At 34.6% G+C, this 16,718-nt stretch overlaps 1 protein-coding gene across 3 annotated transcripts; it reads right to left on the minus strand.

The window, feature by feature from the left end:
* On the minus strand, positions 2,237 to 14,733 carry LOC105166254 (phosphatidate phosphatase PAH2). 3 transcript variants are annotated; one of them, XM_011085550.2, is made up of 12 exons: positions 14,278 to 14,728; positions 11,741 to 14,085; positions 7,805 to 8,112; positions 7,590 to 7,663; positions 7,270 to 7,354; positions 6,870 to 6,956; positions 5,432 to 5,504; positions 4,447 to 4,490; positions 3,680 to 3,808; positions 3,495 to 3,593; positions 2,958 to 3,075; positions 2,237 to 2,726 (listed from the first exon to the last, which is right to left on the minus strand). In XM_011085550.2, exons 2-11 carry the CDS (start codon positions 13,797 to 13,799, stop codon positions 3,019 to 3,021), a joined length of 3,015 nt encoding a protein of 1,004 aa, XP_011083852.1. In that variant the 5' UTR covers positions 13,800 to 14,085; positions 14,278 to 14,728; the 3' UTR covers positions 2,237 to 2,726; positions 2,958 to 3,018. The 3 variants fall into 3 exon arrangements, with proteins under 3 accessions (XP_011083852.1, XP_020550995.1, XP_011083854.1); XM_020695336.1 differs by lacking the exon at positions 14,278 to 14,728 and having other exon boundaries at positions 11,741 to 14,271; XM_011085552.2 differs by lacking the exons at positions 2,237 to 2,726; positions 2,958 to 3,075; positions 3,495 to 3,593; positions 3,680 to 3,808; positions 4,447 to 4,490 and having other exon boundaries at positions 5,488 to 5,504; positions 7,254 to 7,354; positions 14,278 to 14,733.

Here is a 16,718-nt window from a genome sequence, read left to right on the forward strand (position 1 = left end):
GAGAGGCACGTGCTAAGTCCATCATAAAATTAATAGAAAGAGTTCAATCGAGCCAAAAAAAATTACAAAATCTTTATATTAAGGACACAAAGTGGTGAGGTCAGTAATATCGAGACCAAAATCACAAACGACCTAAATAATGGGACGTAAAATATGATTTTACCTTTAGAAATACGAAATCTTTATGGTCTTTCAAACATTCTTAATAAGATTATTTGTGAGCCACATCTTTTTTGACCCCTCTTTAATTGATTCTCATTCCACATAAGTAAAATTCTACAAAAATACTATAAATTGAGGGCATACTCACAACAGGGTAGAATTACATACTATAAGAATGGCAGGTGACATTATTCCTCGGATCGCTAGCAGTGATGGCAAAGTTGAATTATCCATAGAAGAATTCAAGAAATGGCTGATGAAATTCGACAGGGACCGGGACGGCAAGATAAACATGGAGGAGCTCCGGCAGGCCATCTACGACACTGGAGGGCGTCTCTGCAGGTGGAAGGCATGGCGTGCCATGAAACAGGCCGACATGAATTCCAATGGAATCATCGATGACAATGAGATCAGCAAGCTTGTACCCTTTGCGCAAAAGCAGTTCGGCTTTAAGGTCGTCGCCTTTTAGACCCTCAAATGTTTTCTGGAGTTGTTCTTCGCAAAAAAACTAGTTAGCTTGATATTCGTAGCTAAAGTCGTAGCATAATGGAAACATAGCCGTTGATAATGGTAATATAGCCGTTGTGTGTAGGTGAGAGCGCGTGCGTATGCGCGCCCGGTTTTTAATTGTAGTTCCTGCTGTGATTGTAAGAGTCTTAAGATGATTTACTGCAGTTGAGGGAGTGTGGCAGATGAATTCCTCACCTCCTATGTAAATGAAAACATATGAACACAAGTTTTTATCTCCCCGTCCTTACGTATATATAATAAATAATTACTTTTTTTATATTTTAAATTATATTATAAAGCTGGCTAGATTTAAAGCTCGGGTAAAAAAAGATGTTCGAATCCGCATTATGAGAGGGGCAGCAATTAACAATTGAATCTAATTATGACTATTATTCATTATAGTGCAAAAAAAAAAAAAAAACGACTATAAATTGTTTTAGAATAGTGACGTTGAGTCTCTCAACCCCTTGACTTAAGATTAGTCGTTCAAGTTCTCGACGGGGAGGAGAGAAGGGACGCAACTCAAATTTGAAGCCCGCCTATTATTGAGTCGTTTAAAATCATTTCCTCGTTCATATCCTTTCTTGATCAAATCCAAGTTCTTGTATCCAAATGCAACCTTAAAGCATGTAAGAAAACACTAAAGGACTATATTTATTTATAGACACAATTTCATCAAGACCAGCAAAAAGTTTTATCCCAAACAACTAATGATGTACAAAAGAGTTCTCAAATGCTTTAAGTGGATGGACTTTACATACTACATGACATTCTTAAAAGAGCAAAAATAGTAGTGTTGCTAGACTTCAGAAGCCTAAATATACATTTGGACCGTCTTTCGTGTTTCCAGCAACTAGTACCAGTGAGACAAACTTGATTCGCTAACGAAAGATGAACATCGTCCAAGCTTTTCCCAAAAGAACAAGGAGAAAAAAGTTCTAATCTCCCTTTGTTTACTGGTGATGTTAATCAACTTTCACCAAAGATGAGTAACGAGGGTCGAAACATTAAGATACTACTAATCGTCTTCCAGATTACCTTAATTATGTTTCATTCCAAAAGAAACTCTACGAAATCCAGAACCGGACAACACGTCCGACAATGTTTCATCAATTCATCATTACATATTGCGTCCGACAATGTTTCATCAATTCATCATTACATATTGCAAGGCACTATCAATATCGTCTGCATCATATGCATCTATCACTAGTAAAAATAATGGAGCTTAAGAGTAAGTTTCCATCGCGTACCTGGTAGTGACAATATTCTTTAAATGCCCATAAAGACTGCTCGAAGAATGTTGATGCCAGACAAAGCTTGGAGGAGCTCCAAGAGCCACATCCATGCAAAGGGAGAACCGTTTTTCTAGGTTACTTCACCTGTATCACTTCATTCAAATGCTGTAGAAGCTCACGGAAGCACAACGAAGGTTCTGTAAATGGAAACTTTTCAGCATCTGACTCTTTTGTGTGGACATAATAAATACCAGAGAGAGGAACTGTGATTCATAAATCTGGAGAAGGTAAAGATAAAGGTATCCTCGCGCTGTAGATGAAGTCAGTGAACTAGCAAGAAGAAACAGATTAGCACAAAAACGAGCATGAGCAAATCTAAATTTCTATTCAGCATGTCGGGTGATGCTGTGGAACTATTTATATCAATAGATCGTGTGCTCTACAATTTACAAATTTACAATTTACAAAATAAGACTGATGCGAAGAAACTTAATAGTAACATTATATGTTACACTGTTCCAGAAATCTTAGCGCTCCAAGAATTGACAAGAGTTCGTAACAGCTAATTCAAATTCCCTAGCAATAGCAATCCAAAGCCAATCTTTTAGGCAATAAAGCAGCTACTCCACCATTTCGATAACTAAGGAGACATGACATAAATACAAGAAGAATATGGCCGCTTCTCGGGTCAGCAGGATAAAAATGATGTGTCCCATTATGCGGTAAATATTGTACAAGGCTACAAGCCATTCAACGACGATTGGACTTCGATAGTAATCACATGTGAGTATGAAGCTCTCCGTTCCATCAAATGCCCTGGACATCACAAAGAAGAAGAAAAGCGGGATCTTGTAATTGAACTTTAAGGAGATCTATTGTAAATGTAGTTCTTCTTCATTAAAAATTAAGCTAAATTGCATAGATAGTTCTTTTCATGAATGTAATTCATTTGCTCGTATAATATCAAATGACATTCATCGAAAGTCCCTTGTTTTACTCAATCAGAAAACGCATACAAGTGATTGCGATGCAGCAATTGGGAGTTACCTCAACATTACAGTCCTTGAAGATGCTGCCGGCCTGCTCCTCCACTTCAAAGCCATAACCTTTAAACGTCAATAGCCGGCGGTGGAAGTTTCCAATAATTCCATGAATTAAAATCTTCCTGAAACCCAAAAACAATGAGTTAAATATTACCCATGAAGCAAAGATTGGATACAATTTCAAGATTGGAAGAATATCTTATCTGCATTAATAATCAACTAACAAATCCTTTTGCCCTTGTTACCCCTCCATCACAACTCGCAATTCAGGCCACTAACTCACTTTTGAAATATTAGGCATATAATTAATGGCGAGAAACAGGAATACCTTCCGAGAAAAAAAGTGGTGTTTGAGATGCATTTCATATTTTTCTTTTTTTTCAAAAATAAAAATGTATAGGAAAAATAAGGAGCCTGAGACAATAATCGGCCGAGGAAACAAGTGTTCTTGAATGTGATTAGAATCCAGTGATCCCGATCAAACTTAACGAGCAGCTAAAAACTCTGATAAAATAGACAATCACAATTAGCAGAAACGGACCTGTTCGGAAGATAACATGGTGGGAAACATGCCATGTACAAGGGCATGTAGAGACAAGTATGACTTGGTATCAACACGGCGGTTTACAACAATCTCACCCTGTAGATATTGTCACAGAAAATTCAGAGAACATCCTCAACCTTGGAGAGACCCCATATAATCTGAAATCAATCTCTTACAAGTACCTTTGGGTTTATGATAAATATTTTCCCCTTCGGAATTCCAACCTTAAGATAGCTAAACTCATCAGTGTCTCTGTTTCCAAAACCAGCATAGAATGGATTCCTATCACCAGGAAACAATGCCTTGATGTCCTGGAAAATTTAATGAGAAATCAGACTCTCTGACCCTTTCAAACTGGAAACAGACAAATGACATATAGAGTATGATTAACTTTCTCCATGGCCCTGAAGTTATGACAAATGCATTTTCTTTCTCAGAGGAATACTTACATACATTGGTATTGTAACATACCACAATGGGGGCTAATTCTCATTCAAAATTCTGCCATTATAGGTGGATGTAAAACTATTATTGCATTAACTAGTAAAGCTTGAATCCTCTCTGCTTCCATTTTAATGCCAAACTTCCCCATAGTAATCTAATTTTGGTTCCATCTATATATATAAATATACACCTTATATCGGTTATTTAGGTTGTATTTTCATTTACGTCGTTGAAATTCACGTGATCATTCATACACTCAGCCTATAGGATCTTATAAACTTGCTTTTCCAAGGGCATTCAGAAAGTTGATTATCAGGTGTTCCCTTAGATTATCTTTCAGGTCTTGTACCCGCAAAAAAGAAGAAATAAATAAAGCTACAAGTGAAGCTGGAATTTGCATACCGAATTAGTACTAACTCTAGTAAAAGGAGTTTAAATATAACATTATTGGCCAAGAATCTAAGCAAATTGAGAAGAGAAAGAAAAGGAGAACAGAGAAACAAACCTCCAAGCAAGCAATTTTGAATTCGTGAGGAGCTCTTCTAACAACTGTAAAAGTGAAGTGCAGAGAGATCCTCAATTAGTCGAGCATGAATAAATTTGAAAAACGTATCATCCCATCAGACATGCAAAATATGTAAAAGTAAAATTTATCTTGCCCTAGACAGCCAAACTCGGAACTGTAAATATCAACAGTCCAATTGTGGAGACCCAGACAGCTCACTAGAATTTTATATGTAGCAACGATTGCTTTTCCAAGGCATGAACTGGAACCTCTTTCTCTTATAGCTAAATCACAAGTAAATTTCAAGTTTGTTGAACATTGAACAACAAGCAGAGGAATAAGGCTGTGAGTGTTTTAGATGGGATTTTGAAAAATGAAACAGATCTTCAGTAACTTGGATTCAACAGATGAACTATGACAGACCAATAAGGGGTAACTAGCCTGGTCTTGTCACAGATATCATAAAAGCCTAGATAAGCAAGGTCATCTTGGTGCCCTAGCGTCACATTTTCGTAAGCCAATCTTCACTACTCAAGATCTACATGATGTTTGAGACATCAAGGAGAAAAGATCTGGGTGTGGTTAGTAAGAGTAAGGACAGTTAAAAGACATGTGAAATCTGGGTAATACTTTATGAGAAGTTATAAGTAATGAACTCAGCCACAGATTTGCCTAACATTTAGCCTAGCTTCTCAATAACAACTTAGGGTAGAAAGCTCCATGTGAGAAAGAGATTATATCAAAGAGATTATCACACTAAGTTGATGCTAGAATCTACTTGTTTTCTTCTATAGAAAACAAAAGGCGACCCTGAGAAATTAGGTCCTTCTTGAGTAAAGAAGTCATGGGTAACTATAATTATCTCTGCGGCACTTTCTACCAAGACAAAATTAAAGACATGCTCCAGATTTCAAAATATTAGGTGCACCAAGAAAGACAATATAATTATGCAAATGGGAAACAGAGCTTGGAGATAATCAATGACCTTCTCGAAATAGAGAAGGAAAGAGTCCATCAGGGGAGATGACAACAGGTCCATCTGGTAAGGCTTTTCCATCCTGAAAGAATAAATGAAATCCATTATTGGGCATGCCGCATACATGCGCAATACAAATGAACTAGATGAAAGAAATTATTACACATTAAGAAAACTAAAACCTTAATTTTGCTCAAGCAAATCAACAATGTTTGCTTATTTTTCTTCTTCGTCTTGGGTTTGGGACAAACTTCTCGGGAGGAGGTGGTCTGGACGGTTTGGAGAATTATGATGTATGTTTGGAGAATGTATTCCTTTCTTTTTACTTTATAGTGCTTTGGGGGTGGATGTATCAGTGATGTCACATCAATGGTTAAAAAATTTGAACATATATTAATAATATGGGTGTAATGAATTGTAATGATCAGTGGTTGTACGAATACATCGTATATAAATATACACATATATTAATAAATAAATGAACCATAAAAATGCAGCAAATGTTGGTCTTTGCGAAACTTTCCCCCAAAATATGTTGGAAGAACACAAATTTATTCTTGGGTTCGGGAAAATATTTTAACAGAAGTTGGTTTGGGAACAATATTGAAGGATGTCTTCTATATTTGAAAGGTCCTTTTCTCTTGTCTCAGGGTATCTATTTATATAATTGTATATCAATTGGCCACATCAATGATCACAAACTTAGCAAATATAATATATAGGCATGTGTAATGATTAGATGATACCAATATATATATGTATATATATATATATTTTAGTTTAGTGGTTGTATAAATATATCTAACATCTAATAATTGAATTATATAAATTCACATGATTGATAACAATCGGACTTTCGGAGTATTGAGAGGTAAAAAAAACCCAAAACATGCTTGCCAAACGCAATTTTGTTTGGGAGTTAGATTTCTCCAACTTCCCCAAAAAGACTTTTTCTGGCCAGCATGTTTTGATGGAAAATCTCCCATACTGCTCAAAATTTGTCACTGCCAGTCATATAGACTTCATCTAATTATCCCATATATACAACACCCAATAATTACAAATATGTATTATCTAAATATAACATACACATATATATATAGATACAAGTATATTCAAAATTTTTAAAATTACTGTGATACTACTAACATTGGGTAAAGCATAATCCACCTCCAGGAAAAGGAAAAGAAACTTTTCCAAACCTACATCACATCTCCAACACCATTCCAAGATCAACTCTCCTAAAAAACTTCCGCCAAACCAAAAAAATACATATCCAAACATTTCCAAGAGTCGATTTCTCCACTATTAAATGTTCACAATAATACCAAAAAGGAGACCATGTAAAGCAGGAAGGAGAACTAAAAAAGTAACATCTTGATTAAGTGAATAACAACTTCAATAAAAGATGTTGAAGTATTTGAGTGGTTTAAATTGCTAAATGTACCTGCTTGATATTAAACAAGAATTGTCGGGTATGAAAGGACTGAGAAATTGCACGTGCACTGAGGAAAAGTAACTGATATCCATTTTCCTGCACCACACAGAAGCCAAAAAAAAAAACCATCACGCTTTCATGCGCTTACTATCTTAACAAAAGCTTACTTCATCTATATTCTTAACACCTAATAAGCAATTAAAGAGTATCAGGACATGCAAACACAAATTGTGAAATGACTAATATGGCCAAAAATATGTTCTGAGCCATGACAATACATAGAGATTACTGAAAAAACACTTTTGGAAAATGGCAGCAACACAAAACTATTATATTCATCATACAAGAATCACCCGTGAAATGACAAAAAGATGTTCTGAGCCATGATAATACATAGAGATCGAAGGACCTTGATTGCTGAGAAGAGATGTGCAACACCTGACTGCGACCAATCCATACCAACCAAAGGCATCACCTGACCTAGAAGATCAGACCTGTATCGAGAGGAATAATCAACAGGAATCAGGGGGAGAACGACGAGATTTACACATTAACCTAAGAAAATGCTTCTGATAGAATTGACATGAAAGCACAGACATGAACGATATCAAACAAGTGACAAAGTCACTAAGTCATAAAAGGTGGATGCTATAAAGTGGAGCAATCATCGGGATAGTTCGATTGAAGGGAATGCCAAGGGAATTAGAGAGAAAGCAGGAACATCTTTACCGAGTAATTGTCCCATCAACATCAGAGATCACAATTCGAGCATCCCATCTCCACAGAAAAATCCGAGCATCAACCTGGATGTGTAAACTTCAAGTCAGTAAACAACAAGCATACGTATAGCCATCGGGCAGACACAAATGTAATATGGATAAATGGATAAGATGGGTCATGGGGGAATAAACATGCTTTAAAGTGAGTTTTTCAGGAACCAAAACCTGTTGCTTGCCCAGCATTGCAGTTGAGAAGGTGAAAATCACTATATTCTTCCCTTCTTTTAACTTTAATGATGCTAATTGTTCAGATGTTGGAGTAAGCGTCCTTACTATCTTCTTGTTTACCTTCCCATTGGCAACATCTTTCCCTCCCTCCAACTCACTAGAGTCATTTAGGAACTTTACAGCACTAGGAATTTCACTGCTGTTTGTGTCCACATGAGAAACTTTCATGCTCCTCGATCTCTTAAAAGAGAAGGGCCAACCTCTCCGGCTTCCCCTTAAAGAATCAACAAATCTAGGAGAATTCCCTGAAAAACTTATTATATTCAATATAATAAATAATATCTTGCTCAAATTTACCCAAAAAATAAACATTTGAAAGTCTGAACAAGCTCATTTCACAAGATAAAAGGACAATGGCAGCAGACTGCAGTTCTGGCTAAAAGCAAATTGTTTATCTGATGGAGCAGCAGATAAAAGAAAGTGAGACTTGAACCAAATTTTCAGCATCAAATTCTAAGAGCATCCATGTGTCTTAAACGTTTAATACCTACAACAAACTTAGCTACTTGCTCAAGGACTACACAAGGTTTACATTCAAAACGTACACTTGGATGCACAAAATAGGATATTTTTGTTACAAACAAAGCAAACTGACTGACCATGCTCTTATGTGCTTGAAGGCATTATGGAACTCAATCGTTTCTCAGAAAGCAAGATTTGGAACAACGTGAAGAACACCAACCAGAAAGAAACTATTCCAGATTATTTTAAAACTTTTCTGTCCTTTTGTGTGTATCTGTGCATGTTCTGCTCCTTACGGTCAATTTTTTCTAACTGCATGACCATATGGTATGTGTTAACTGAACAAAGCAATAGAGATTCACGAGCTCCATTAGCAATTAATTATTTGGCTCATCCAAGTAAAATAAAACAATTGACAAGCGTCACATACACATTGAGTGTTTCTGTCTTCTTTTTTTTCTTGTTACCAACATTTGTGATCAATACAAACCCATACAGATTGTTTATTTCATCATATCCAGTTTGCAATGTATCATTCGTGGAAGTGGAATCACTTAAAAGATTTTAATTTAACAAATAGGGTAAATTACAACGACCTCTCCCGAGGTTTGGCATAATTACTAATACCCCCTCGTTGTTTGAAAAATTACAAGTGCCCTCCTAATGGTTGATGAAATTATGTAATTCTTGGATGGAAGTATGAAATTGTCAACTTTGTCTGTACAGTATTTTTTTGTTTTTTTTCTTAAGAAACTAGAAATTTGTAAATAATCGAATGGGGTGGATGGAACAATTTAAAAATTATAAAAAAATTATCCACTTAGCCCATAAAAAAATTAAAATAAATAAAATTATAATTCTTAATCCACAAGGACATTTTGGTTAGTTCTCCACAAAAAATGGATAAAAAACCTTACAAATTGGGCTTATTTGTAGACGGCCATTAAAATAGTCTATTAATCTGCGTTTCATACTGATAAAATATTTTCGAGCATTTTTTACACCCGTCATATGTTTCTGCTATCTCCTTTCACTTACTGTCAACATACTAAATTACTTGCTACGCATACAGATTCTTGGGAATCCGAATCATGATAAGAAGATCAGTTAACGAGCTTCATTCCATGCATATGAATATGATGGGGGCAACAGCAAACATGACTACAAAGTAAGACCAGACTTTTGCTTTGTATTTTCTTTTACTAACCTTACTAGTTAGTACCCCACACGGGGAATTAGATTTTTTAAAAAATAAATAAATAAAATTATAAATCATGTAACTTTAAAATATAAAAATAAATAAATGATAAATAATCTAATTTAAAATTAAAAGTAATTAATAGATATAAAAGCACAAAATTTATTGAACATAAAATTAAGTTCAAATTATTTTACTAACTAAATGTACCTAGAAAAATGAGCTGATCTTTTGGATAAAAATAATCAAGAGGACACTTATCTAAACCTAAACAAAAAAAATAAAAATAATTTCTTAAGTGGCAAAATAAAAAATAATTTTTTGAGTATTATAGATATCAAAATAAAATATAAATGTATTACTAACTAAATATCCAAAAAGTCTGGTGAATCCTTTGGATAAATATAAACAATTATACGCTTATCTAAACTTAAACTTAAACAGAAATAAAATATTTATTATGTGGTAAAATAAATTTCAATCAGGCTATCAAAGTATGTGCGCCTACTTGGATAGTCTCTATGTTTCTATTTTATTATTAATAAATGTGTGCAATCAATAAATGTTTGCAGATGAATGAATTATGAGGTTGAGCAACAAAATATCATCAAACTTGAGAAGATTCTTTATAACCCTTAATCATCTGTTTGACGCTATGATATAGCTCAGCCTCAGGTGACCAGAAATGGATTTTTCTTGTATGTTGGTTTCCTGAGTATATACACTGATCATCAAGCCGGAAACTAATATAAATTCATACAGACCTGAGATAATACATCACCCATGACTTTATGTAGTTTGATTCCAGATTCCACTTTTTTACCTATTAATAAAACTAGTGTTAGTTAACATTATGACTGGTCAAACAACAAAAAACCTTCATTTTGAATGGAATTCTATTATCGCGCTCTGAAAATAAGGATCTTGCTCTGTTTGCCCATGAAGCAACAAACACAAGTTTAGATAGTACAGTAAACAATAAGATTGCACTACATAGTCACAAGTTATAATTCAGTAACCTTAGGCAGCATAAAGATGTAATCCACATGTTTTCATGCCACTGGTACTGTGTGGTTATCTTACCAAATGCCTTCAATCAGCTGCTCAACGGCGAATCTCATAATACTTTAAGATAATGCAATAAATTCACACAACACTTTATTTCAGGCAATTGAACCATAAAGAAAAGTTCTTGTAAGTGTTAGTCTGTGAATTTAGAAAAGGGAAAAAAGCAATACCCATTCAGTGACATGAATGAATAAGAAACTCAAAATTAACTTAAAAGAATAAAGTCGGAAAACAGGCATACGTTTAGTCCATTTACCATATGGTAGGTAAATGAACTATAGAAGAAACAACGAAAAGTAGAGGAAAAAGACAAAGGGAACAATCAAAGTTCAAGGAATAAAAAGAATGGAGAGTCAATTTTACAAAACATATTAGCAGATTCGTGAGTGCCTTCAAAATTAATCCAGAACGTTTTCGGACAACATATCGCACAGCTAGAGTTAGATCGCATTGCAAGGTAGAGATAAAATATTATGGTGAGATATGAGAACTTTCATCTGGAAAACCCAATTTAATCTTGAGATGTAATGCTTGAGGATCTTTCGTGGGTTTTAGTGGCAAATTCAAATGACAGCAGATTGTAGTATGAAGCTCCAACTTCAGTTACTTGTTTTTCAAAGAGTTCAACACTTCAACTAACTTCACAGATAATCTATAAGCCCGTCGCATATGATTCTAAACTAGAACTGCTCTTGAAAGTAGGATGAGCTTGTATAAGAAATGGGTAGAAAATTCTATATACAACATAAAGACTACCTTAGGCGAAAGACACTGAATATGGAAATACCGACATTATCCATTGTGAACAAAAGCAATTTCTTAAGAACAATCTCAGTGAGAGAATGGCATACTTAAGACCTCCGTGGTCGTTGACTAATAAACTTTTAACTTCTAAGACTAATTGCACTAATTACCAATTAAGATTTCAAAGAAAAGAGCGGAGCAACAATAAAAGAGACTTTGTCATAATGTGGAGCATAAAACAGAGAAAATCATAATATCCATAACATCAACTGCTGCTTCACTCTAGAAGCAAAGTAAGCATGTAAGATATCTAAAAGAATCATAGCAAGCATCAGACCGCTACAGATAATAGCAGCTATAACAACATAATCAAATTAGTCAAGATAAATGAATTCTCTTACCAATGGATGGGTTAGTATGTTCCTCTTTGTTCTCCTTTAGAACGTTAACATCTTCAGCCATTGTTTGAGCACAGGGTAATTGGTGATTGTTCCTGTTGGCACCTCCCTCCATACCTGGATACAGCGAAGGGTTGGAAGCATGGCCAAGATCACTTACTTCAAGGTTATTTCGGAGGGGTAAACTGGGCAAAGATCTCACCATTCTCATGAGTTCCTTGGACTGAACATGACCAGTTTTGTTAAGGCAAACATCACCAGATATGGATCTTAACTTTCTTCTCTCTAGATTAGCATCATTTATATAGTCATCTATAACAGAATGGTCTAATGAAAAAACAGAGCAACCTGTTGCATCATTAGACTCATTAACTCCAGCAACTCCCGATGGAAATGAGGAATCAGCATTCTCCCCCTCAAGGTCAGCATGACTGAGCCCCATTTGTTTGCCATCAATGTAACCAGAATTATCTGGGATACCGAAGAGGAGCTGCTCTTCCTCTGAGATTCTTGATGCTTGTATACATGGTGGAACAAAATTGGAAACTGAAATATGGGTATCACAAACAGGCCCTACAGAGGTCGAATGCTTGTTTATTTCACCTTTTGCCAAAATAGTTTGTTCTTCTGCAGGCGAACAAGTTGAGTAGCTCAAACTAGAGGCAGTTGCAACACTCTGTGAGTCGACATCCTTAATGTAATCATTTGATTGATGAAGGGGAACTAATTCAGGATAGCATTCGGTGACAGTGCTTTCTGAAGCACCATATATAGTTCCTCTGTTCATAGTCGTCTTTTCTTCTTGAACGAAACTGAGTCCATCCCCTTTCCTTAAACCGTGTTGGATGGTTAATGACTTCTCCTGTGCATGTATCATGTCTCTTTCTGGTTCAGACTTCAAAGCCATATCCTGAACAGCCTCGCACTGAACACAGACTTCCTCACATCCTCCATGACAAATGAGGTTGGTTTTTCGTTCAATAGATGCATCCAACACAACTCTTGAGGTCCCTGAAGCTTGACAATGGTATAAGGACCGGGTACGATCTCTAGGATTCGACTCGGAGAAACTGGTGTCTGCCAAACCATTAAGCTTCTCAACAGAGTCTTCAATTCGTGACCCAGCTTTCGCAAACTCAGAGACTGTAATCACAGAACTTTCAGCTAGGCCGCGTTTATCAGTCATCAGAGCATCAGCATCTGACAAATTAGTATATCCAACACTTTCAGCTTTAGTGGGTGTTTGAACAAGGCACTCGGTGCTTAAGCATTTCATTTCAACAACATTCTCCTCAAGAGTGCTCTTCAGTTCCTGATAGCTTGTATGAGAAATAAGTCCTGTTTCATCATAACTAGAACTACCAACCTGCAAATTTATATTGGCTTCATCTTTCGATGTATCTACAGCAGAAAATCGTGAAGCATTATCTTTCCTGTTCCTGGATGAAGCAAGATTAGTCGACCACTTCAAGTCCAAGAGATCAGCTGCAATCTCAGCACGCTCCAAAGAATCAGTTCTAACCATATCATATGCATTTTTTTCCTCCTGACCTCCTTCCTCTTTCATTGTTCTCCTCCCAAAAACAAGGCTCAAAATCTGTGACCGACGAGAAGTGCTCCTACCGACAGCAACACAATTCCCATTTCTTTCATTGCCAATTGAATCAGGGAAATCAGAATTGTAGTTGCAACTTTTCGATTTCAGTGGCAACCTACTCTGAGGTTGCTTGTCCATATCCTCACCCAATGAGGATGGAGGAGAACCTGGAGACTCCCCTGCATCTATATCAACCTCCTTCAGAAAGAAGGCTTCCCCTTTATGATCCAAGTACATATGAAAATCTGCTTCAACACCATTGACACTAATGCTAACCACCTTCTCTTTTGTCTTCAATACGCCCTGAAACTTTCCAAACCGAACATACCAAGGCGACGACTTGTAGCTCCCATCTGGTTGCTCCACCACAATTATATCCACAGCACCACCAAATGGATGGAACGGCCCAGACACAGTATATACACTTCTACTGATGTAGCTACCTAACTTCCCCACAGCTTGCATCTTGAAAGAATTATAGAATACTTCACCACTTCCCAACTAACAGAATCTTGAAATCAAGTCAAGACAGAAAATCCATAGTCCAAACCGGTTCAACCTACCTCCCATAATTCCTTCCATCAAAAATTCAAACTCCTAATTTTTTTCCTCCTCCTCCTCCTCAGCTTTTCGCAATAGAATTCAAGTTCCAAGGACAACCCAGATCAAGAAATAGCATAAAGGTCGAAACTTTAAGAACCCAAGATGATTATCAAGAGACTGGCATCAACACAGCAGAAATTTTCAATTCCTAAAGAAAAGGGATTTAAAATATTAAAAGAGACATCACATAAAGCTACTGACCACAGAGCACAATACTGAACAATCAATTCCAAGAGGAAACAAGAAAGAAACGAAGATCAGTCGCAACATCTACATAAGAAAATAGAAACCCAGCTCAAGAAAGTTGGCTAATCAAGAATTCGGAAACCAAAAGACATACCCACATGCGAAGAACACTCATACAAGCAACAAACCGCCAAGGGATGTCCGTTGATCATAAGTTGGCGTAGAAAGCATATTCCCTTGTAGATTATTCGAATGTGCCCCCATACACACACACACACTAATGATTGGACACCCCACAAAAGCAATCGAAAAGTCTACAAAATATTATTACATCACATCCGAGGTCTTAGAAAACCCACAAATAATAATACATTACAAAATAAAACATTACATGTGATGAACTATTTCAAGAAAGAAGAAGGCGACTGGGTGCCTCCAGCTCCATCTCCATGGACAAAAGGGAGGAACAAAAAGGAATAAATGGGAGAAAAATTTGATGAGCAAGGATTTCCCACTTTCAAATTTTATTTATTTTTTTCTTTTTTCTTGGGTGATTTTATCATAGGATCATAAATATATTGGTAGAGAGTTTTCTTGGAAAAGTGGGAATGATGGGATTTGGATTTGCAAGAGAGCAGTGACACGTCATCTCAGTTTTGAATGAGTTCGGTGTAAGATTTTAATACGTGGGGACACAATGGTCATATGCCGGTTTCTTCTCAAATTGTAAATTTTTTTTTAAAATAAGCACGATAAATTATAATTAATTAAAATAAATTTATTATAATTATTTTAATCTAATTATAATAATTATATTCTATAATTCAGTAAAATCAACAACATGGGGTCTCAATTTCGCCACCTGAATTGAAATTCATTGACAAATTATAAACATTTTAAATAGAGCAAATTAACTTTTTATGTTTGAAAAATTATTAATATTTTTCAATAAATAACAAAATTATATAATTTTTAAATGGAGACTAAAATTATTCAATTTGTTCTTGTTGCAATCTTCTAATTAAAATTTTAAAAAAAAAAAATTAGACGAGGTAGAGGAAAAAATTTAAAATTTATAAATATATATGTCCATTTTATTCCACAAGAAAAAATAAAAAAAAATCAAAATATAATTGATAACTCACAATGACATTTTAATTAGTTCACTAAAAAAAATATGTAGAAATGTAGTAGGGCTAACGAATTGAGTCAGTTATTGGACAGCCAGTAAAATCAATCGAGGATACTGGTAATTTCTCGAACAACGAAAAACTATTTGTATCTATGTCAAATTTTTTGGAGAGTTCATTGTAATTTGCCTTTTAAAATAAATAAAATTAACAATTAGAGCACACTCGATGTAGGTGTATAATTTATATTTTTATTATATTTAACTAAAAAATATTGTTGATTAAATAAATTAATTAACTTTGAATGAAAAATTATTGGTAAAAATAATTACTCAAAAGAGATACGTATGAATGGGGGAAAAGAAAAGGGCAAAGAAAGGATATTTTAAAACACTTATATATTTTATCTACCAAAGTAATTATTCTAAGCCCTTCAAATTTAATAAATAGTATAGACAGATAAAGAATAATAGTAAAGTATTATGGTCAATTATTTTTTTTTTCGGTAAATATAGATTTTATTAAATAAATGATTGTATATCGGTACAAACAACATGAAAGGCTAAGCAGTCACGTCGACAGGCCAAGGGATCCGCCATAAACGAAAAAATGCACATGTCAAATTTTTCCAATATGTTTTTTTGGGTATGTAGGGCACACTCATATGTGTCCGCGTCTATATTAGCATATATATTATTTATTAACGGGAGATTCCTGTAATAATTATCATAATCTACAAAATATGAATTATCTAAAATATTACTAATTATACTTTTTTTTCTTTCACAAATGATCATATTTTTTATTAATTAATTTAATATTTTTCTTTCACGCACATTTGACATTAATTTATTAATAATAATATTCATCAAACAAGAACAAAAGTATTTTTTATATGATTATCTTTCGTCGACGATCATATATGTATTTTATTAAAAAAGGAAAAAATAAATGAAGAAAGGTTATATATATGTGTAAGAGATAAAAATAAAGTATATACTTTTGTGTCTTTTTTTTTTATCATATTTTCACTTTTTTTGTTCAATTATTTATGGAAGTAAAATTAAATTCGAGAAGAATTTCATATATATTCAATTTCATTTATTTTTTGTAATCAAACACCAAACCTTTTTTTATGCAATTTGTCTAAGAGTAATAGATTGCCTTGGCCATGTGAATACTCAAAATTGGGCCCATATCTACATACAACCAACCCGGCCCAAGAAAATAGGTGAAAATTGGCCTACGAGGCCCAAATAACAAATATGCAATTTCCCATGTGTTTATTATAGAAATAAATTATTTAAGAAAAAAATCAGTTAAGTAGTTCTAAAGCTAGGAATGCTTGAAAAATAAAATAGAAAAGAGAATGAAAAGAAGAAAGAATTAGAATTAGAGTATTTGAGAAAACAATTTAATTGATACGAGTAAAAAATTATTTGTTTGGACATGTCAATTTGAAATT

The sequence above is a fragment of the Sesamum indicum genome, linkage group LG7, assembly GCF_000512975.1.
Source record: "Sesamum indicum cultivar Zhongzhi No. 13 linkage group LG7, S_indicum_v1.0, whole genome shotgun sequence".
Classification (NCBI taxonomy): domain Eukaryota; kingdom Viridiplantae; phylum Streptophyta; class Magnoliopsida; order Lamiales; family Pedaliaceae; genus Sesamum; species Sesamum indicum.

What these genes read in the sequence shown, in the direction of transcription:
- LOC105166254 (XM_011085550.2), bottom strand. Translation starts at nt 13,799, where the DNA reads ATGCAAGCTGTGGGGAAGTTAGGTAGCTACATCAGTAGAAGTGTATAT. An exon ending in CAATGCTGGGCAAGCAACAG is followed by an intron (nt 7,664 to 7,804) that starts GTTTTGGTTCCT and finishes TTACACATCCAG; the next exon opens with GTTGATGCTCGGATTTTTCT. An exon ending in CCATGTTATCTTCCGAACAG is followed by an intron (nt 3,076 to 3,494) that starts GTCCGTTTCTGC and finishes TTTGGGTTTCAG; the next exon opens with GAAGATTTTAATTCATGGAA.